General features: G+C 42.2%; 1 protein-coding gene and 1 pseudogene across 1 annotated transcript; one reads left to right on the plus strand and one right to left on the minus strand.

Annotated features, from left to right (window-relative positions):
- The first annotated feature begins 6055 nt into the window (after positions 1-6055).
- On the plus strand, positions 6056-9138 carry LOC123395751. The gene is made up of 7 exons (XM_045090783.1): positions 6056-6357; positions 6461-6537; positions 6867-6975; positions 7388-7470; positions 7636-7794; positions 8487-8588; positions 8699-9138. The coding sequence occupies exons 1-7, from the start codon at positions 6291-6293 to the stop codon at positions 8855-8857; spliced, it is 756 nt and encodes a 251-aa protein (XP_044946718.1). The 5' UTR covers positions 6056-6290; the 3' UTR covers positions 8858-9138.
- Positions 9139-13161: 4023 nt separating this feature from the next.
- LOC123396600 lies at positions 13162-23670 on the minus strand (annotated as a pseudogene).
- Positions 23671-24056: the final 386 nt, after the last annotated feature.

A 24056-nucleotide genomic window follows, 5' to 3' on the forward strand; every position in this document is an offset into this window, starting at 1 on the left:
ATATGCTAAACTCCCACTCAAAAAGTACATCTCTCTAGTCATTTGAGTGGTTCATGATCCACTTACACTATCCCAAGTCCGATCATCACGTGAGTCGAGAGTAGTTTCAGTGGTAAGCATCCCTATGCTAATCATATCAACTATATGATTCATGATCGACCTTTCGGTCTCATGTGTTCCGAGGCCATGTCTGCACATGCTAGGCTCGTCAAGCTTAACCCGAGTGTTCCGCGTGCGCAACTGTTTTGCACCCGTTGTATGTGAACGTTGAGTCTATCACACCCGATCATCACGTGGTGTCTCGAAACGACGAACTGTAGCAACGGTGCACAGTCGGGGAGAACACAATTTCGTCTTGAAATTTTAGTGAGAGATCACCTCATAATGCTACCGTCGTTCTAAGCAAAATAAGGTGCATAAAAGGATTAACATCACATGCAATTCATAAGTGACATGATATGGCCATTATCACGTGCTTCTTGATCTCCATCACCAAAGCACCGGCACGATCTTCTTGTCACCGGCGCCACACCATGATCTACATCATCATGATCTCCATCAACGTGTCGCCATCGGGGTTGTCGTGCTACTTATGCTATCACTACTAAAGCTACATCCTAGCAAAATAGTAAACGCATCTGCAAGCACATGTGTTAGTATAAAGACAACCCTATGGCTCCTGCCGGTTGCCGTACCATCGACGTGCAAGTCGATATTTCTATTACAACATGATCATCTCATACATCCAATATATCACATCACATCATTGGCCATATCACATCACAATCATACCCTGCAAAAACAAGTTAGACGTTCTCTAATTTTGTTGTTGCATGTTTTACGTGGTGACCAAGGGTATCTAGCAGGATCGCATCTTACTTACGCAAACACCACAACGGAGATATATGAGTTGCTATTTAACCTCATCCAAGGACCTCCTCGGTCAAATCCGATTCAACTAAAGTTGGAGAAACCGTCACTTGCCAGTCATCTTTGAGCAAAGGGGGTTACTCGTAACGATGAAACCAGTCTCTCGTAAGCGTACGAGTAATGTCGGTCCAAGCCGCTTCAATCCAACAATACCGCGGAATCAAGAAAAGACTAAGGAGGGCAGCAAAACGCACATCACCGCCCACAAAACCTTTTGTGTTCTACTCGAGAAGACATCTACGCATGAACCTAGCTCATGATGCCACTGTTGGGGAACGTCGCATGGGAAACAAAAATTTTCCTACGCGCACGAAGACCTATCATGGTGATGTCCATCTACGAGAGGGGATGAGTGATCTACGTACCCTTGTAGATCGTACAGCAGAAGCGTTAGAGAACGTGGTTGATGTAGTGGAACGTCCTCACGTCCCTCGATCCGCCCCGCGAACAATCCCGCGATCAGTCCCACGATCTAGTACCGAACGGACGGCACCTCCGCGTTCAGCACACGTACAGCTCGACGATGATCTCGGCCTTCTTGATCCAGCAAGAGAGACGGAGAGGTAGAAGAGTTCTCCGGCAGCGTGACGGCGCTCCGGAGGTTGGTGATGATCTTGTCTCAGCAAGGCTCCGCCCGAGCTCCGCAGAAACGCGATTTAGAGGAAAAACTATGGAGGTATGTGGTCGGGCAGCCGTGAGAAAGTCGTCTCAAATCTGCCCTAAAAGCCCCATATATATAGGAGGAGGGAGGGGGACCTTGCCTTGGGGTCCAAGGGATCCCCAAGGGGTCGGCCGAGCCAGGGGGGAGGACTCTCCCCCCCCAAACCGAGTCCTACTTGGTTTGGTGGGAGGGAGTCCTTCCCCCTTCCCACTTCTTCCCTTTTTTTTCTTCTTCCCTTTGATTTTTCTATCTTGGCGCATAGGGGATTGGTGGGCTGTCCCACCAGCCCACTAAGGGCTGGTGTGACCCCCCAAATGCCTATGGGATTCCCCGGAGTGGGTTGCCCCCCTCCGGTGAACTCCCGGAACCCATTAGTCATTCCCGGTACATTCCCGGTAACTCCGAAAACCTTCCGGTAATCAAATGAGGTCATCCTATATATCAATCTTCGTTTCCGGACTATTCCGGAAACCCTCGCGACGTCCGTGATCTCATCCGGGACTCCGAACAACATTCGGTAACCAACCATATAACTCAAATACGCATAAAACAACGTCGAACCTTAAGTGTGCAGACCCTGCGGGTTCGAGAACTATGTAGACATGACCCGAGAGACTCCTCGGTCAATATCCAATAGCGGGACCTGGATGCCCATATTGGATCCTACATATTCTACGAAGATCTTATCGTTTGAACCTCAGTGCCAAGGATTCGTATAATCCCGTATGTCATTCCCTTTGTCCTTCGGTATGTTACTTGCCCGAGATTCGATCGTCAGTATCCGCATACCTATTTCAATCTCGTTTACCAGCAAGTCTCTTTACTCGTTCCGTAATACAAGATCCCGCAACTTACACTAAGTTACATTGCTTGCAAGGCTTGTGTGTGATGTTGCATTACCGAGTGGGCCCCGAGATACCTCTCCGTCACACGGAGTGACAAATCCCAGTCTTGATCCATACTAACTCAACTAACACCTTCGGAGATACCTGTAGAGCATCTTTATAGTCACCCAGTTACGTTGCGACGTTTGATACACACAAAGCATTCCTCCGGTGTCAGTGAGTTATATGATCTCATGGTCATAGGAATAAATACTTGACACGCAGAAAACAGTAGCAACAAAATGACACGATCAACATGCTACGTCTATTAGTTTGGGTCTAGTCCATCACGTGATTCTCCCAATGACGTGATCCAGTTATCAAGCAACAACACCTTGTTCATAATCAGAAGACACTGACTATCATCGATCAACTGGCTAGCCAACTAGAGGCATGCTAGGGACGGTGTTTTGTCTATGTATCCACACATGTAAATGAGTCTTCATTCAATACAATTATAGCATGGATAATAAACTATTATCTTGATACAGGAATTATAATAATAACTATACATTTATTATTGCCTCTAGGGCATAATTCCAACATGATCTCATGGTCATAGGAACAAATACTTGACACGCAGAAACCAATAGCAATAAAATGACACGATCAATGTGCTACGTTCATAGTTTGGGTCTTGTCCATCACATGATTCTCCTAATGATGTGATCCCGTTATCAAGTGACAACACTTGCCTATGGTCAGGAAACCTTGACCATCTTTGATCAACGAACTAGTCAACTAGAGGCTCACTAGGGACAATGTGTTGTCTATGTATCCACACATGTATTTCAGTTTCCAATCAATACAATTCCAGCATGGATAATAAACGATTATTATGAACAAGGAAATATAATAATAACTAATTTATTATTGCCTCTAGGGCATATTTCCAACAAAAAGTTACCAAGAAGCCAAGTCGAAACTAGCCGAGCATAGGGGGAACTCACCTTGCAAGCCGATCACTCTAAACATACAGAGTTGCCGAAGACTATACACATCAACGTTGAAGTCTAATTACGGGCTACTGAGGGAGTCTGGGATTATGGGGTCCTCGGGCAGCCGACTCGTCTCATGTGGGCCGACTCGGTGGGCCATGTTATTGAAGGTCGGATTACATGACGACCTCGTGCTCAGGAGGAAATGTTCCAAAGACCGACGTGTACTCCAAGTTTAGAAGGATTAGGCCGGTTCGTGTATCCCCCGCTATGGTCAGTGGCATGTAAACCCTAGGGACCCTGGTGTCTATATAAACCAGAGGTTCTCATGCGTGTAGACAGGTTGAATCATTTAGGGTTTAGCTCATATGATGTCGAGGTAGATCAACTATGTAATCATCATCCACATCAATATAATCAAGCAAGACGTAGAGTTTTACCTCATCAAGAGGACCCGAACCTAGGTAAATACTGTCTCCCACTTCTCCTGCAGCCCATCGATCCAAGGTCTACAGTTCGACCCCCCTACCCGAGATCTACCGGTTTTGACACCGACATGCACCCTTGCGACGAAGGGCTCATTGATGGCCGGGGAGCCGAACAGTGTAACTGACGGTCCTGACCCATGTGTATCCACTTTAGTGGCCAGCAATTTGGCTTCACACACTGTTTAATGCAGTTGCATCGAGTTTGAGAAAAAAGGTCTTCATTAGGCAAATTGCTCGTGGAAAGCTTCATGCTACTACATGTTTGGATCAAATTAAAAGCGTAGTGCTCGGGTTGTGGCTACATGTTGTCTTTGTTCTTGGCCAAAAGATTCTAACCATATATTTTGTAGTATGTGATTTTGCAGCCTTGTTGTGGAGTTGTATTCGGCCTTGGTGTGTGTCTAGCTTCGTTCACTTATTACCTCTCGTCAATTCTTTGTCTATCAACTGTTGCGTGTCTTTTACTCCCTCCGTTCCTAAATATAATTTTTTTAAAGATTTCATTAGGAAACTACATACGGATGTATATAAACATACTTTAGTTACGTTTCATTCATTTTATTCCGTGTAACCTCCTAGTAGAATCTCTTAAAAGACTTATATTTAAGAACGGAGGAAGTAGTTTAGCTTTGTTGCTATCAGTTGGGCTCTTTGGACGACCTGAAAATAAATTTACCATTGAACATGGGCCCTGATAAGTGTATGCATACGGTACAAAGCAATGTTGTCGCTCCACGTCGGAGCGGAGTGGATACATGAGCTTAGTATCATCACTTAGCATGGATATAGATTTCTTTTTAACACAGTACAGACGCAAGCACTCATATAAACACGTATACACTCATCTCTATGAACATCTTTGAGAGACTGGACCGACATATCATCTTGAGATTTATGAAGTTACCGTAGCGTCTCGTCGTCAATGGGAACATCTCCTTCCACTGAATACGCATCACCGAAAATCCTAAAATAAATCTAGAAATAATGCAAACACCAGGATTTAAATTATGATGGGTTGAGAATACTTTCAACCACATATTTGTTTGCTATGGATACATATTTAGAGCATCTCCAACAGCCGTGCTAAACAAGCGCCGCGCCGAAAATTAGGCCATTTTAGCGCGCGCGCAACCCGGCGGGTGGCTCCAGCGGGCGCGCAATAACCGCTTCCACGCGCGCCACACTCGAGCGCTCGCGCCGCACTCTCTCCTCTCCGCATGGGTGGCGGTGGCCTTGGCGGCATGAGTGGCATGGGTGGCTTCGGAGGTACCATGAGCGGTTTAGGTGCCATGGGAGGCATGGGTGCACCTCCGGCCGTCATGGGAGGCAGTGGCTTTGGAGCACCCCCCGACGCTATGGCCGCCATGGGAGGCATGAGTTTTGCTTCTCTCATGGGAGGCATGGATGCACCTCCGGCCGCCATGAGCGGAATGTCTTTCGATGTGCCTCCTCACACACATTCCCATGAAGATGCCGTTGAAGATCTTGCCAACACCGTCGGAGCTTCACGTGATGCGGTGCGTGATGAGATGAGGGAGGAAGATTCATCTTCGGAGGCGGAAGAATCATCTTCGGAAGATGAGGACGAAGACGAGGAAGAGGATTGATGTGTCTTTCATCTGTGTCTTGAACTTTAGTTTGCATTTTGAACTTGGTTGGATGAACTTGTGGGCATGATTTTGAACTTGTGGTCATGAACTTTTATTCATCAACTTGTTTGTGTCAAATTTTACATGTTCATTGCATTTTGATGAATGTTTCAAACTCATTTTGTGTTCAAAATGCCACATATGTGAAATGCCCGACGAGTCGCGCGCTGTATTTTTTGCGCGCTGCATTTTAGCGCGGCTGTTGGAGCCAGCGTTGGCGGCCGCGCTAAACCAGCCAAAGCGCGTGCGGCAAACAAGTTTTTTTACGCGCGACGCGAAGCGCGGTTGTTCGGGTGAAAAAGAAAACAAGCAACTTTTTCTTGAAAGCGAAAACAGGCAACCTTGTGAATCTGCTGTGCGGACAACCACCACCACAGATCCAGTTCCAATCATCCGCATATTCACTCGATCTCTTCCGTGCCCGTCTCATCTTCAACCAGTCCCCGAGCCAGCCCCGCCAACTTACACGTAGGTCCCACACAAATGTACGGTCCCACCTTCATCCAGTAACCCACGCGCGCGTAACGTTACTCGCCCAACCCCGTCTCCCTTGCCCGGAAGACGAATCACGTGCACACGATTCCCCCAAATTCTAACCCTAGAAACAGAACGGAGGAGGGCCAGCCGCAACCGGAACAAAAGCGGAAGCCAGCCAACCCCAAGCCTCGATTCCTCCATCGCCGCGGCAGAAACTAGAGGTCCAGAAGGGAGGGCGAGAAGCTTGCGTGAAGCACTCAACCATGGCGAGCGCGGATCTGTTGCGGAGGGAGGAGGAGTTCTACGAGTCCCTGTTCGATTCCGCTAAAGGTAGATTATTTTCGCTGGAAATTGGTGGATCTCGGTGTTAGCTGTGCCCAAAGTTTCCCTAATGTGGTGCTCCTTTCCTGGAATTTTATTCCTGTTAACGCAGGCGATGCAGCTGCCGCCAAGACACGTGGGCAGATGATCGAGAGGAAGATTGAAGCCCTGGAGGACATGGCAACCAAGGTGAGGAACCTGACCCGTCGATGATGTTCCCTATTTTGATTCTTGTCATGGGAGGTAGCGCTCGAGCCATGGTTTTTTCAAGGTTGGAAATATGAGTTTAATTGGTTAAATCATGGTGTTTCTTGTGCAATTCTTGTGAGAAGCAATTGAAATTAGCACAGACTTGCCATATTATTAGTCTCCTTGGGGTGAAACCTTCAAACTGGGAACAAAAAATTGATCTGTTTTATGCGACCTCATACTTTTATGCGTGTACATATGTGTTTCAATATAAAATTATCTAAGGCTATATGATTAAGCATGTTATGGTGGTTTACAATGTTTCACAGGTTAGTAACCGGAGGTCTCGCAGATGGTTGAATGATCGCTTGCTGATTGAGCTTGTCCCTCGTCTTCATGTTGAAGAAATCAAAGGCCTCTTTGCCCCTCCGCCATTTGGTGAGCTCCAATGCCGCTCAAATTTGTTACACCATTTTGCAACCTGACCAGAGAATTTGATTTTCTAACTAAGTCTGCACTGAGTATTCTAGTTTTCCATTTAAACCTACATGAATTGCAGTATGTGGTTTAGATTTTGTTAGGAAACATCTTTTCTCTTTAAAACATGCTTATTTTAACTTCTTATTGGTAGTGTTATGGCGTTAACTAATTTCTTTGTATTCATGATTCATCGTGTGAATGATCTGTAGTGATTCTTTCCGTGGCATGTTTTCCTCTAAGCGCTTATGCGGAGTTTCCCATTTTAGTTGTGCTCTCATTTGGCATAGGCATCAATACATTTTTTTCATGTATTTGTTATGTTTCGAACATCTGATTTGTTTGCTGCATTTGACCATTTTTTTGCATGTAGGTGAGGAAGCACCACTGTCAGCATTTTGCAGGACAAGTGTTGGTGAGTGGGATGCCTTCAGGAGCATTGACATGGACGTTGAGGTATGTTAGCATCTGTCATGCCGATGTATGTTGTCCATCACTAGTCTGCAATATATTAAACCCAAATGTACAGACTACAGAGACTTATAAAATGTGCCTATCATACTGCTAGTATGTATGCATTGTTAATAGATCCATGACACTTGGTAAGTTCTCTATTTGCAGGCAAGATTTATGCAACGGATGAAACAATCATCAGCGAAGCAGAAGAATCTTATGAATGAAGATGAGTTAATTGTGCTGAATGCTTGGCGTCGTATAGATTGCCAAACAAGAGAAGCTATGAAGAGAAACTTCCTACCTGAACTGCTTGAAATATATGAAGTATGACCTTCTGCCTTTTGGTCCTACTTTCTTTAAACCTAATCAGTTTGTTTGAACATTGGTATATTTTTTGTTTGTTGTCAAAATGCTTAGAACATGTGTGATGTCAAGACTTGGGAGTAAAAATAAAATGATCCTAGTAATATTTTGGTTGTGTTATGCTATGTAGCACATGAAGATAATTCATCCACTCTCATCTGTTTGGTTTGTAATTTCGGAACTCTGAGCACATATAGATAAAATAAATTATGCAAATGGAAAGAAATGAAATCTGATAATTCTTTGTCGAACTGAGTTCAGTAATTAAAACCAACAAATTATGCACTCCTTATATTAGTAAGTTCAGTTTATGTACTGCTGATGGGCTTGTGTATGAGTTATCGGTTTAGCACTATTATTTTGATGAAACAAAGAACATGCTGTTTTGATCAATTTGATTCTGCTTAGGATTGAGTAGGAAAATATTTTTAAGTGTTGACTGCATTGTGGATCTTCCATATGGAGTCCTACTCACTGTTTGTAAGTTCTATCTATATCTGTTTAATACTTGTTGGATTCAGTAGTGCAGCCAGCTTAGATGTTCTGCAGAAAGTATATACTTGACTACATTATTCTTGAAAAAAAAATACTTGTCTATATCTTATTATGTTGCTGTTGTTTAAGATTGCAAAAACCATGCTCCACTTTTGCAGGAGCGGATTAGGGCCTTCATTGAAGACAATATTGATAAAGATGTGCTTGTGTTGAATGTCCAGGACCCATTTCAGAGGTTGCTATTACATGGTGTGTGTGAGGTAAATGTTTTATCCTGAGCTGTGTAAGATTATCAGTTTTCCCGAGGAAAAAAAACTCAATCCATCGATTTCAAGGTTCCCGGTTTGAATCATGATGTACTTGCATGCAGTTCTACAACGTAACGTCGACGACCACGGGTACTGTGCAAGATGGAAAGCCGTGGAAGACAACAACAATCAAGAAGCGTTCGGGCACAGGTGTTGCCCCCAGGATCACATTGGTCAGTTTCCTGAGAACAAAGAAGAACGGGTCACACGTTGTCTCGTGAGGACCCCCCGTATTCCTCGGACAAATACAAAGGAATGTCGTCCAATGATCATGCTCCTGGGAGAAGCCAAAGTTGTTTCTTTAGGTTTTGCTTAGGATGTACACATATGTAAATTAATTACCATGCTTCGTTTAAAGAGATGACAAGGCACGCAAGTGATGAGTCGCTTCACAGCTAAGTAAGCACTGTACCTGTTTTGCGTTAAACCTTACTGCCAGCCTACTGGTGGTGGTGCCAAACAATTGTTTTCAACTGACTTTTGATTTACATCGTTCAAATGATGTGGTGAGACCGTCGCCGTAGTTTTGGTGATCCAGCTTATGACAAACTGAATGTAACTTCCACTGTACCGGGTGACATCCCAACATCCTCCGTTGCCTCCACGTGCGCAATGGGTTCAAACCAGAACACCCCTCTTCACTGTCGGCTCGGCTCTATGTGTTTCTATCTGCAGCTGCACCGAAATCATTACTTAGGGATACCATTTGCAAATGTCGCTCTTACCATCATGATAAATAACGCACTGCATGTACTACCTCTTTTTCAAACTAACTGTCTCAAGCTATTTTGGAATGGAAGGAATATAACACTTTCATAACAGAAGTTTCGTAATTTTCTCATAAGTTTGTTTTCTCATAATATTTTATCTTGGAAAAATCTAAATTGTGTACTACGCACCGATGTCCTCCCGTGCAGCGGATCGGACGCCACACGATTCCTTCCAGGGAAACTAGTAACAGTACACGTGCAACGCACGTGTCCACAAACATGAAGTTTAAGTGAGTATAAAAATTTGAAATCATATTATTCGATGACCGTCTTATTATCTCTAAAGAAAAGAGGGAAGGGGAAATACAAACCTATCAATTATCTTTTGTGGATGTCATGTGAAGTTCGAGCACAACAAGTAGAAATCACAATTGTACCGCTACATGTTAGAGATGAAGGACAATCGATTGGATGAACATATATAATTATAAGGAATTTTTATAATAATATATTTTCACGCATGGCTTAAAAAAGACAAATGTGTGCATATCAAAATGGGCCAATACTTTTGAACAAAATTTTACAGATCCGTAATAAAGATGTACACATTTTCATAGAAGAAATTTGATTCTTTTTAAAACTTCTATATACGGGTTTCAAATAAAGGGTGTCCGTCGCAAGGCACTTAGTAAAAGTTGCTCGATGATGGCATGATCTTGCGTCATAACTTGGACCCAGCCGTTTTTGCGTCATGCCAATTACTGTTATTCTGCAACAATACTATTGAGTTGGAAATTCAAGCTATTATGATCAGAATATCGAATAGTCTAACCTTCCGGTCCTAGTGCAATCGGACTCAATAGTGGCCCTGTCTTCTATGATGGATGCCTCACTCGACAAATTGCCCTTTGGTCAATTGGTTAAGTCAAGAATTACATGCTTGTCATGGAATTTAAAGCCGTGCTTTGTCACGGGATACATGTGTTCTCATGAAAAGATAAATAAATCTTAATCAGAGTTTGCTGAGATTATGTTTAAGTTATACCTCTCGTACAATCAGCATGCACCCTAGTGACTCACTTTTTCCAATCCCAACCCGTTTGCTCCTATGAAATAAAAATATATGGGCGAAATGTTTATTCTATGTTTGTCACAAACACAGGGGTGGTTTCCTTCCCATTTTGTAACCACTAAACACTCTCAGGTTACTTGCTTTCTGTCGATGTTTTGACCATATCCATCATTTTTTATTCTGCTTTTTCGCCGCCACCGCCACACCTGATTCACAATTTTGTTTTGACTATGGTTCCCACCAACAGCCAATGAATGGAAATAAACGATGGAGACTACACATCCATGGTAGCCTCACATTTGGCAGCCACACATGGAGACAGAAGAAAAGATGAGGAACAACATATGCATGTATGTTCTTTTCATTCGCAAAGCATTACAAATAGGTGTTCCATCCTACCAATGTTATATAACTAGATCCAAGGATTAAATAGTGCAGAAGAAATACAACATATCACAACTTATTATTAATTTGTTCTTCACTTGACGTTGTCATTGTCAATATCTTTGCAGAAATGTAAAAAGCATTTGGTACTCAAAATATATCTATTAACCTAAAGCAGCATGCGATGGGTTTTGAAATAAATGTTGGTGTGTAACATCAGTGGCCAATGAACACTATGTTAATAACACCGATTCATTCACCTCAACAACAAAACTTCAACTAAATCCTTCTTGGTATGACAAGTATGTTATATTAAACATTATGTATCCTAAAAGTACGTTTGAGCACCTCACATTGCTGATGTTGTATTTTTCAACATCATAAATATAGAATTGCTATATTACATCGTGTTGGCTACAACTGAAAGATAAAACAATATAAGCAAATTCCATAGTAGTATCTAGAAAAAGAAATTATAGGATTTACAAGTTCCTCTCAAACACCTCTAAAACTATATCTCTGAATCTATCTATTAGCACAATAAGGAGCATCAACAGCTTCAGACAACGGACCATGAAGAATCAAGTGTCGTCTTATATCACTTCAAAAGAAAAGTGATGTCATATGTACAAGAGGGTAGTTGTTTCCTACATCCTTTTTTTGGGCAATCGTAGGGATCTCTGCCTTTACATTAAGAAGAATAAGAATTGGTTTCCTGCATTCTAAAAAAATAAGAAATGGAGAAATTTCACCCTGTCTCGCGAACCTTTAACCTGTGTCCTAAATGACAACCGTGGCCATTTTCCGGCTCTCTATCAACCTCGATCACACCACACGAGGTTGCCCGACCATGGCTCTAGTAGATCTTGTAGCCACGCCAACTTGTCATATCCACCCGTGACCATGGCCATACCGATGAATGGAGGAATGTAATAGGGCGAGGACAACAAGTCGATCTTCACCGCAACTTTGACGTCCTACAAATAATGATGCGCGTGCTGCTGGTGATGTTCTCTGTCAGAGCAATTTTACTTCAGCTCCCTCAACACTCTTCGTCCAATGTGTTGAACGGCGACACTTGCATTCTCGATTGTTTTCGCTAAGGCGACAACTCTCCCAGGTCTACAAGTGAGAGTGGCAAAGGTGAAATATATTTGATATTACTTAGATGGGTAGTGGTATGAATCGCAACTTGGGAGGAAGTGGTAGGCCAGTTTTTTGGAGAGATTGTGATAGTGAACTGTTGTAGTCCTACAAGTAGCCGACCAATGGTTAATATCAAATTCAAAATCTATGGCACTCCAAAATAAAAATCGACAATTTTCAAAAATTGTGAAGCAATACAATATACCATATTATAGTCAGGAATATATGCTCTGTAGAAAAGCCTACTGACCTATGCATTTTGGTACATATGTGCATCAGGGTAGTGAGGTTTATTTGTAATGACACGGTAAGATAGAGCCATGGTAGGTGTTGTTTCAGACCCTAAATTCGAATCATCTGCTGGGTGAAAGACCACAATGGTTTACAATTATTGTCAAGTGCTCTGTCAGCAAAAAGAACTGAAAAGTGAAACCACTTAGGACAATCCTTACCAAGTCAAATCTCAGAACTAAAAACATGTTCTATTTTTCAATGCCATGTGTTAAGTTTTGTCTAGCATACACAAATGTACCTCCTGTAAGTTCTATACAGTACAAACTGAAAAATATTGCTTGCATTATTATTGATCAACTGATTATTCACAAACGAGAATCAAGTAACTAAGCAAATATTATTCCTGATCAACTGTTTGTTCATAAACAAGAATCAAGTAACTAAGCAAACATATGGAAGCTATAAAATGAAGGACAACATAATGAATGGCTGGTACCATACCAGGAGTGTAAAAGCACATGTAGGGTGAAAAAGAATAGTAGACCCCAGGTTGAGTAACCCTCTTCATCGGCCCAAAACATGAGCTCGGTCGTGAATAAGCCAACATTTATGGTAACAAAGATGACATCCACACCTTCCGCAAAGCAATCCCCGTGTGCTCCATTGCTATTGCAGGGATTCGACGTGTGAATGATTTTCTCCAGGTCAATGACCATGCATTGTAAAGCATGTTGCAGATCTCTTCACCTTCCTTAACCAGAGATGCCGACTGAAATCATTAACGCCAGCGAGCCCCATGAACTATCCTCTTTATGGCTTTGCCATCGACCAACTCCAGACCTTAGGCAGAAAGGTCCCTATCTTCATCTCGACCTCTAATATTCTTTGTTGGACCATCAGATATAGCCTCTTCTCTTTAAAAAGCAAAGGGAAACGAGGGTGACAAAATAAGGCTCAAACCCTACGTTCCCCATTCATGTCTGTTCATCGTTTCTGCGCCGAGTTCATATCTAGGTAGCCTGTAGGCAGAGCGACGACACAAAGCAAAGGGAAACGAGGGTGACAAAATAAGGCAGGCTTCCACTGTCCCTGCGGATGAAGAGGGCCTCATAGACCGGGGCATTGATGACCACTATGGCCACGCAGAGGACAGCCTGCAGAAACAGAGGTCCTAACCCTGCTGCGCCTTCGCGCAATAGAACTCTGCCCAGCCCGAGCACCAAGCACGCCAGGTTGAACAGCGAGATCGTGGTGATGATCACAAACATACCTGAGATGGGCCCAAACTCCATCTTCCCCTTCTTGTACCTCTCCATAGCCTGCGACTCGTCCACCTTCACCGTCAGCTCGAACCCGGACTCAGAGATGCCCAACATTCCCCCAATCGTGTCGATGGCCGCCAGGAGGTAGGAGGTGGTCCTTCTCTTGAGCCACATCCTTTGTGCGTTCCACCACTCCACAACAGTGTCACCACATTGTAGCGGCTCCATTAGGCTCCAGGAGTATGAAGCTACCACGACGTATATGAATGGAATGCACCAAGGGCTGGTTATCTGGATGAGTTTGCACATGCAAGTATCGTGTCAGAATTGAACTGCAGTGCATAAAAATAAGCTTCGGAACATACTGTAGAATGTCAACCATTACCGCAGGGAAAACAGAGATGCCACTAAGGAAGCAAAGTGAAGGGATGATGACATAGTAAAAGGTGGGGAAGCTGTTCAGGGCCCAGAAGCCACAAACCGAGTAACCCATTTGAAGCCCCAGCTTGATCTTACCATGGCCTAATAAAAAGGGGCTGTAATTGGAGAGGGATATTTGGAGGAACCCTTCTGACCATCTCTTGTGCTGAAACAGGATCTGGCCTAGTGAGGTACGCGCCTTGCCTAAGAAGCCCTTTCTGGACGGGTTGTAGTATACCGATCTCCACCCGCGGCATTAGATTTGCAATCCTGTAATAACATCCTCCAGTGGGCACCATATCTAACTCCTTTCTGCAATTCAGAAACACAGACTCATCAAAATGTGATCTGTATAACAGTACACAAATAGAAGGAAGAACATCATGCGAGTATATTCATTAAGGAGAAGTGGATCGATGAAAATGTTGACGACCCAAGTCAGACCGACCTGGATGTCTGTTTACCGTGTCGATGGTGGTCCGTCGGAGGAGGAGGGCGAAGGTGCCGCGGGCCGCTGCGGCTGGGCGAGGAGGAGACGCCGGTGGAGGCTGTCCGGAGGTGGGGACGGACGAGCCGCGGGCTGCTGCAGCTCGGGCAGGAGGAGGCGCGCACCGGCCGCGATAGGTGTAGGGGCGAGCGAGGCGAGCGGACGGCATGGGCGGGGCGCACAGGGTGCAGGGCGAGCGGGCGGCGCTGGCGGGCAGGGCGCGCGGGCGGGCAAGGCGCGGGGGCGGCGTTGGCGGGGTGAGGGGGCGGCATGGGCGGGGCGCACGGGCGGGCGGGGCGAGGGGGCGGCGGGGCGAGCGGGCAGGCGGGGCGCGGGGCGACCGGGAGGAGGCGCTGAGAACGGGGTGAGGTGGGCGAGTGGGAGGACCGGGAGAAGGCGGGCGAGCAGCGGCAGCGGGAGGTCGGGAATCTCCCCGGCGAAGCGGTTCTCCTCGAGGAGCAGGGTCTTGAGGCGGGTGAGGTTGGCGAGGGCCGGCGGGATGGCGCCCGAAAGGCCGTTCCCGCCGAGCGAGAGGTGGAGGAGGCCGGGCTGCGCGAGGAGCGGCGCCGAGAAGTTCGCCGAGAGTCGGTTCCCGTTGAGGAAGACGCTGCGGAGCGCGGCGAGGGACGCGAGGTCGGACGGAAGGGCCCCCGAGAGCGTGTTGTAGCGGAGGCGGAGGCGACGGCGATGGTGCAGGACAGGGCGGGTGGCTGCCGTTAATTCTGGCTAAATTTCAGTAGTTGGTTGGCTCGTTTTTTTTTTGCGGGGAGGTGCAACAGCTGGATCTATTTATGTTTGTTCTCTCTAGGAGGAGGTGGAGCACGGTCAGCCTTTGGTTAATTTGGTAACTGCACACCGTCATGGTGCATGGATGGTGGAAGGCCGTTAGATTGTAATTTGGTGACTAATTGTGTGGTGGTGATTGGTGTTTGTCTTTTGTGGGTGCAATAGCTGTGTGTACTTAGAGAAGTCTTCGTTTGATCTTTTATTAGTAGTATAGATGCACGCACGCGTGGATGCCATACGACTTTTTACAAGTAACAACAGTCGACTGGTACAATGCGTATTTTCAAAACCAGAACTGTTTTTTCTACAACATACATGCATGCAATGATGTCATCAAGATTCTCTTTGATGTTTGAAATTCAAAATTTTTTATCTACAAAATCATTAATTCAATCGATGATCCACTTTCACCATTGACTTTCTTGCTATGAGTTCTTCGAAACTAGATCCCATGTCAACATGTTCCGTCAACTATTTTTTCCGTTCATACTTCCATATTTTTTTGACCCATTTGCCATATTATTAACCATTTACTTGTCTGAGAAAAATAACTTAATTGACACTTTTAAATGTTGTTTCGTATAAAGTCTTGTAGCAGTTTTTATTATACATGATATAAAAGCATGTCATAGGTTGTGTTTGTCAATTTAAATATGCCAACTTGTCATGTTTACATACAACTTTGCCAGAAAATTATTTTATGTGCTTGTTAGTTTAACTATGCCAAGTTTTCATATTTACAAATGATGACCAACTTTTTTTTCTTGTGGTCACCAATTTTAAATATGTTGAGTTGTCATATTTTTGCGCGTAATCGCCTAAAAAAGTTGTTTGTTCTTGTCAGTTTGATTATATTGAGATAACATATTTATACGCAATTTTCTAAAATATGGCGATTAAGTTATTTTTTATTAGACAAGTAAGTACTTACTAATATGATAAGTAAATGCAACAAATGTGCTAAGTACGAGAAAAAAAAAATTGTCGAACCATGTTGACATGAGATCTAGTTTTAAAGAATTCGTCAAAATAAAGTTAACGACGAAAACGGATAATAGGTCGAATAAGAGATTTTTTTTTTAAATTTCGATCATTTAGAACAAATCTGATGACATCATTGCATACATATAAATCAAATTAACGATCTAAATACACGTGCATGTCTTCTAAACTGTGACGAAGAAAGTATTCACTTTTTAGAAAGCATTGTACGTGCTTTACACGGAAACATGAATTTGTTTTCCACTTCTTTTAGCATAACTCTGCTTTCACACCGTGTGCTTCATGGCAGAGAAAAAACAAAAAATATTTTAAATAAAAACATAGGAAAACACATGCAAAATCCAAAAATCCAAAATATATAAAAATAAAACAAAAAACATATGGAGAAGAAAATTGTGCTCCCGTGGGTGCGCCCAGAGCGCGATACACGGTGGCGGGTGGGCGCACCACTCGGCCTTGCCCGCTTGGAGCCTCCACACTGTGCACTCGTCGGGTATGTATATTTTTACAATTAGTGAACACCTTTTAATTCATGAACATTTTTACAGTTTACGAATATTTTAAAAAATCATGGAAATTCTTCAAATTCGTGAAAACCTTTTCGATTTTTAAAAACCTTTAGAAATTCTTAAACATGTTTCGACATTGATGAACATTTGTGTACACACACACATACACGCGCGCACACACAGGGTCGCGCTATTCGTCACCCTGGCTGAGGAATAGTTATTCTTACAGTCTTTTTTTACGCATGAAATAAGACAAAATTTGTGAAACATAAAATTATGGTGCATTGATATGAAAATAGAGGAGGGTGAAGAATAACCATTCCTGACCCAGGATGGTGAATAGTCAATCCCTGGACGAGGATTATATATATAGTCAATCCCTGACGACAAATGGCTGCTCCAACTTCGTGAAAGGGGCAACGATGACGAACAGATATACACCTGCTTCGATATCATCGACAACATGATTTTATTGTTCATGGCTGTCTTTTTGATTTTCTCAGGCACGGGGACATCATCCATCGGCCATCAACGCTGAACGGCCGATCGATCGTTCACCGTCGGACTGCCTACATACTTGGATCAATGCCTGCTAGTTCAGATGGTGCATAAATGACATTGTGTCTGCATGTTGTACGTATATGGCATGTACTATTCGGATGCATCAGCTAGATGTATATGCACATGCTCTGTTGTAGATCATGTCCACCAAACTCCTTGTATATTTATATTCATACTCCTTTTTCTATATATGTACTCCACATACTGCTACCTACTCTTTTTACATACTACATACTATGTGCATATGGTCCATTTTATGTCGAATGTCTCAACTAAATTTACTCTACTGTATTGTCATTGACATTCTTCATACTACTATTTTTTCAGCACAAAGTACCCCTTTCCCAAATGATTGTATACTCGACATACCCTCATTAGCATAAAAAATAAAGTCCAGACCACTACTTCAGTATATGTACAGATGCACACTCAATATCTTGGTTCAAAGACAAGTATATATGTTTGCTTCTTTCTAGAAGAAAAAAATTACATACTCGTGTACCAAAAAACATACACACATACTCCATACTAAAATTCGTAAATAAACTCCATACTACCACTAAGCGTGTTCATGGTCTGTGCTTTAAAAAGAACCACATACTATATACTACTTTTCTCAAGGTTTGGACTTTATATTTTAAAATGTTTTGATAAACAAATGTTAATACTCCATACTTCAATTTTAAGTTGATACTCCATACATCAGATCTAAGAAGTACATGTCAATACTCCATACTCCATCGCGAGTAAGTATATGTAAATGTTGTGATGCAAAACAAGAGTACATGTTAATACTCCACAATCCAATTATACGAGAGCATACATACTGTTTTAAAAAAGCAATATATTTGATACTCCCTCCGTCCCAAAATTCTTGTCTTAAGTTTGTCTAGGAATGAATGTATCTAAATACTAAAATATGACTAGATACATTCATATCTAAACAAATTTAAGACAAGAATTTTGGGACGGAGGGAGTACTATATTGCGCAAACTCTAGAAAATGTTAAGAAGTACACAGTTTTTGTAAGGAAAACTATGTATGTACTCTGACTAGCAAAAAAAAATCAGCAAACAAATATCTATAAGAAGTTTGTTCTATACTAGTACCACGTAGCCTAGAATCAAGGAGGTAGGTCAACCAGCGCCTACCTTGCCGGAATATTTAATTCGTAAACTAATATTGTTGTTGCCTATTGGATTGTACAGCACTCGCTAATGAATCTGTCTATCCGACTCACTTGATCCCACGTTTGAGGGAGGGGGAAGAGGAACACATGGAGGCCAAAGAAGATGGTGGTAACTACCACTGTTTGTAGATAAAATTTATCCTATATATATATATATATATAGAAACTCTATTCATCACCCAGGGTGCAGAATAGTTTATTCTTCATCCGAGATAATCTTACGATCAATTTACAAAAAAAAATACTTTTAAAATACAAATAGTTACATTTATATTGATGCACAACATAAAATTTGACAACAGAAAAACAAAAACATAGGTCACAAGACCAGAAAAAAAATGAATTTCTTGTATTTTTTACACTATTTTTGTATGTTCTTAATTTTACGTGACATAAAATATTTTTACGTTGATTATATTTTTTACGGTCTTTTTAAACATATAAAATAAGACAAAAATTACGGAACGTAAATTTACGGTGCATTGATATTAAAAATAGAGGGGGGTGAAGAATAACTATTCCTCACCCCGGGCGACGAATAGCGCGACCCTATATATATATATTGACTATTCGTCATCCTGGGTGAGAAATAGTTTTTCTTCACCCTCTCTATTTCAACATCAATGCATTGTAATTTTACGTTCCGCAAATTTTATCTTACTGTATACATAAAAGAGATAGTAAGAAAATTTATAATCACCGTAAAAAATATTTTTGCTACGTAAAATTACGAATGTAAAAACATAGTGAAAACTATACATAAAATGCATTTTTTCGGATTTTATGGCCTATATATTTGTTTTCTTATGCCAAAATTTACATAGTGGATCAATTTGAATGTAACTATTTGTATTCAAAATGTAATTTATTTATAAAACAATCGTAAGATTTCCTCAGGTGAAGAATAACTTATTTTGCACCCTGGATGATGAATAGTATTACTATATATATATATATATGAACATTTAAAAAATAAAACGCATCTATTGCAAAATAGCATGAGAATTTGAAAAAAAATGAACATATTTGCAATTCATGATTTTTTATATATTGGGTTTCTTTACAAACCGATTAGAATGTGGTGTTTTTTGACCATATTGGTGTTTCTCAACCATATTGGTGAGCGAGTCGAAGCCAACATGACCGAGCCAGCAAGTGAGTGACCAAGGACTAATGGCCCAAAACTCGCCAAGTCTACGTGAGCCTCATGGCCGCATTTTGTGGCTTGAAGCTGGGAATGAGAGGGATGTGTCTATGGATGTGTTTGGTTGAGCTGCAGTCTGTAAAAGCTATTGTGAGGTGTGAAAAAACTGTTATGAACTTTTAGCTATAGAAAAGTTGGAAGCTGTTTGACTGAAACGGCTACGAAACTGTAGATTTTGTTGTGATTTTTCTGTAATGCTCTTGCTGGGCAATGAGCGAATATGTTTATATGCAACTTGACCGTGGAAAAGTGATATGCACATTGGTAGGCGATAGAACAATCATTTTGCAAAGGAAAATTATGAAAATATAGATGACTTATAGCTAACACATACAAATTCAACGATTATAATTTTGTGTTGCATATTACATAATAATATAGATATTGACCCCATAACAATATTACAAAAGACATGCACCATAGAATATACACATGGTTCATATGGAGGTATAGCTAACCTATGTTGCTATCGCAAGACAAGCATCGGCTATCCTACTATGAATAGTATCCATGGCATCTTCTTTCTCCTTCTCCTCAGTGGGATCTGCTTGTGTTGGCGCTACTTCACGTCGTAGCAGTGGAGGTACATATTCATCATCGCCATCACATTTATCAAAACATGTTTCATTCAACTTGTTATCACAAACGAAGTTGTGCAATGCCATGCAAGCAATGATGATACATTTTTGCGTACAATATGAGAAACTTGGGACCCCTTTGAATATGCATCATTTCTGCTTGAGCACCCCAAAAACACGCTCAGTGGCATTGCGAAGGGACGAATGTGAAAAATTGAACAACTCATACTTTCCTTGAGGTGGATGGTGAAGACAAAGACGAAATTTCGATAGATGGTACATACTCCCCTTATAAGGAGCAAGATATCCTTTGACCCGTTCTGGTAGATGGTACATACTCCCCAAAGGCTGGTCGTTTTGTCCGTTGACTCGTTCGGGTGGGAATAGAACAAATAGTTTTTTACTTACCAGTGGCATATGTGGGTAGATATCACACAACTCTAAAGGGGGAGCTAAAATTATCACACTGTAGTTGGGGTAGCACCCGCTGCAAAATTGTACTACGAAAATCTGCTAGCCTCTGCAACTTCAGCTTCCATTTTTTGTCCTTTGGTTAACTTTTGGCTTTGAAAAGTTAGAAGTTGGTTTTAAAAGCTCAACCAAACACAACCATAGGGTAAGATAGACGACACCTCGCGTCTTGGGCCGTGCTCAATAGTGTCTTCCTTCGCTTCTTGACCCGACTCTTTTTTTCTTTTATTTATATTTTGAATTCTTATCCTACATATACATCTATAAAAGTAAAATGTTTTTAACATTTAAAAAGTATTCACATGTTTAAATATATGTTCATGCCATATTTTTAAATGTTCAAGAAAGCATAGATATTTGTACAAAATGTTCATACCATTCAAAAAATTCTTCATGACATTTAAAAAATATTGATGCCGTTAAACAAATGTTCACACATTTTTTTGGAAAATGTTCATAACATGAAAATAATGCTTGCGTCACTGCAAATAAAATAATAACAATAAGAAAAAGCGGATGAAACCTGACCAAAACCGGATAGAATGTAGATAAAGTGAAGGCGCACCACAGGAGGGACTTTCCTGAAACAGCTCACGCACCAGTACTGTTGAGCCGGTCACTCGGACGAACTGTGTAGACGGGGATGCTACCATCATTTCTTGTAGTAAGCGAGAGTTAATGAAATCATTAGTTAAAGAGTATTTTTTGTAAAGGTCATTCCAACCTTTTCAGATTGCGATAAGTGTTGTAGCTTGAGCATGATTCAATAGGGGGCTATTATCCAAAGACAACCAAATTAGTAGAGAGGGGTAGGGAAGGGGTGGCTAATATCTAGTTCAACCGCTAATTAGGCATAAAATATGGCATGCTTTTATATGGATAAAAAATCAGGGAGTGGAACATGGCCCCTGTTGGTCTAACTAAGCTCCGCCACTGCACGCCACATGTATGCCACTTGTCGTAACATGTGAGTTTTTTCACATTCATTTATTTAAAATGTTTTATCTCTTAAATTGCGTGCCCAAATCTTAAATCGTTTTCATCGTTGGATTCATCGCGATGAGATCTCATTCTGATATGTTTCGATGTTTTTTTCCTAAAAAAACAGACGGAAAAACCTAAACCAAGATCATGTTTTTTTTCCTTTCGAGAGGCATGGCCGTGCCCCTCACAGAAGCAAATTCGTGCCTCCAGGAACAGTAAATCTGTGCCTCTCGTGGTAAGAAAAAAAAATACATTCCTTCTGGACATGATGTTTTTGCATCCGAGCTCAAATGAGCTCGAATGAACAGTAAATTCAAGTAATGTTCAAAAAATAAGATTTTTTATGAAGAACTTTGAAAAATGTTCTAAGAGCTCGTAAAGTTTTGTCATGAAATCACATTCGTGGATGTCATGGCAAAAAAACAATTCGAGACTTTGAAAATGGTACTTTCAAAAGCATTTTGGAGCACTAATTTTATTATTTTTTCATGACTTACACAAATGTGATTTCATACTGAAATTTTGCAAGCTCTTGGAACATTTGTTCAAGTTTTTCATAAAAGAATTCAGATGTTTTAGAACATTTTAAAAATATTTTTAAAATTTACTGTTTACCCGAGTTCATTTGAGCTCGGATGTAGAAGGACACTTTCCGTTTCTTCTCCCTTTTATAAGAGGCATGCCCATACCTCTCGTGTAAGAAAATCCATGCTTCCACAAAGAATAAATCCGTGTCTTTCGTGAAAGAAAAATAAACACATTTTTTACCATTCCGAGAGGCACGGTTTGCCTCTCGCAGAAGCAAATCCGTGCCTTTATAAAAACTAAATCCGTGTCTCTCGTAGAAGCAAATCCGTGCCTTTACGAGAAGTAAACCCGTGCCTCTTGTGGTAGGAAAAAAAGTGCCTCTCGCGAAAGCAAATCCGTTCCTCCGTGAAAAGTAAATCCATGCCTCTCGCGTAAAAAAAAACATTATTTTTTTCTTTTCGAGAGGCACGACCGTGTCTATCACGAAAGCAAATCTGTGCCCATACCAGAAGTAAATCCGTGCCTCTCGTTGAATAAAATACATGTTTTCTTTTTCTTTTTACGAAAGACATAATTGTGTCTCTCGTGAAAGTAAATTCGTGCCTCCACAAAAAGTAAATCCACGCCTCATGCAAAATGGAAAAACGTGTTTCTTCACCTTATTTTTATTTACATTTTTTGTTCAAAATCTAAGAAAAGCCAAAAATAATAATCTAAAACGTGTGCAGAAAAGAAATAATTTCAGACAAAACTTACAGAACGCGACATGTGGTGCCGGTTAAAAGCGGGCTCCAAGTTCCCTTGAAGATGCTTCCGTAGGAGGGTTCTTTGATTAGTTGCTTCCGAGAGTTAGCCTTTGCCGAATTGAAGGAACTCCCGGAGTAACTGGGCCAGTGTCGTTGATGATGCAGAAAAGTAACTGGGCCAATGTCGTTGATGCGGCATCTCAACTTTTGTCTAAATCATCTCTCTCTCCTGAGCAAAATCCAATCGGCCGGTGATCCTACAAGTTTCCTGCTTTGGCCAAAGTACTAGAAACATTTTTCCATCCACTTGTGTTGAGATCGATCCTAACCTCTCCTGACGCCCAAACCACAGGAACAACCAGAAACATCTCCCATCCACTCGACGTCCCAAGAGCCAGCCGATCAAGGATATGTTTAGGAACCCGGGCGCTGATCCTCGTAATCCCGATACCTTTGTTCGTGCTGAGGATTTGCGCGGTCGGTAGCGACTTGACCAGATCGATCGATTAGCGCGCGGCGTGGCCAGCCGCTCTCTTGTAGTAGGAGTATTTACGTATGACTCGACACGCACGTAGACACACAGTCACATACAGCGGCGCACGCGCGCGCGCGCGCAGGGTGACACAGTGATAGGCAGGATTTTCATTAGTGCGGGCGTCGTATCGTACGGCCGGCATGGGGCCGCAGCGAGGCTGCATGTGCGGGGGCCACCCGAGGCAGAAGGCATGTGAGCCCTGTCCCCTCCCTCCTCTACCTCCATGCCTAGCTAGCTCTACCCATAGACCACCACCCAAAATTTCCATGCTTTCCCGCCACGAGGTAAACGCTTTTCTTTTCTACCGGCCGTAAAACCTTGTTGGCAAAGGAAAATCCTCCACCGTCGATCGCTTTTAGTAGATTTTAATCGTTTGCTGTCCCATGCTGCTACGAGCTTGCAAAGCAGCCGGCAAGCAGTTTTACAAAGGGACAAAGCAGAGAAGAAGGTTGGATGGATGGAGCCTTCTACCGATCGATCGTGTGACCTTTACTCTACTCTATCTATCTATCTATCTATCCAACTAAAGTGTAGCCCACTGACCCTTTTTTCTTTTCGGATCATGGTGGAATGATCGGTCGGCCGTCTTTCCAGTGGGACTATATCATTCA

The sequence above is a fragment of the Hordeum vulgare genome, chromosome 5H (genome assembly GCF_904849725.1).
Source record: "Hordeum vulgare subsp. vulgare chromosome 5H, MorexV3_pseudomolecules_assembly, whole genome shotgun sequence".
NCBI classification, from domain to species: domain Eukaryota; kingdom Viridiplantae; phylum Streptophyta; class Magnoliopsida; order Poales; family Poaceae; genus Hordeum; species Hordeum vulgare.

Coding starts and splice junctions, on each gene's coding strand:
- LOC123395751 (XM_045090783.1), top strand. CDS start 6,291: ATGGCGAGCGCGGATCTGTTGCGGAGGGAGGAGGAGTTCTACGAGTCC. Junction 6,976..7,387: donor CTTTGCCCCTCCGCCATTTG/GTGAGCTCCAAT, acceptor TTTTGCATGTAG/GTGAGGAAGCACCACTGTCA. Junction 7,471..7,635: donor GCATTGACATGGACGTTGAG/GTATGTTAGCAT, acceptor CTCTATTTGCAG/GCAAGATTTATGCAACGGAT.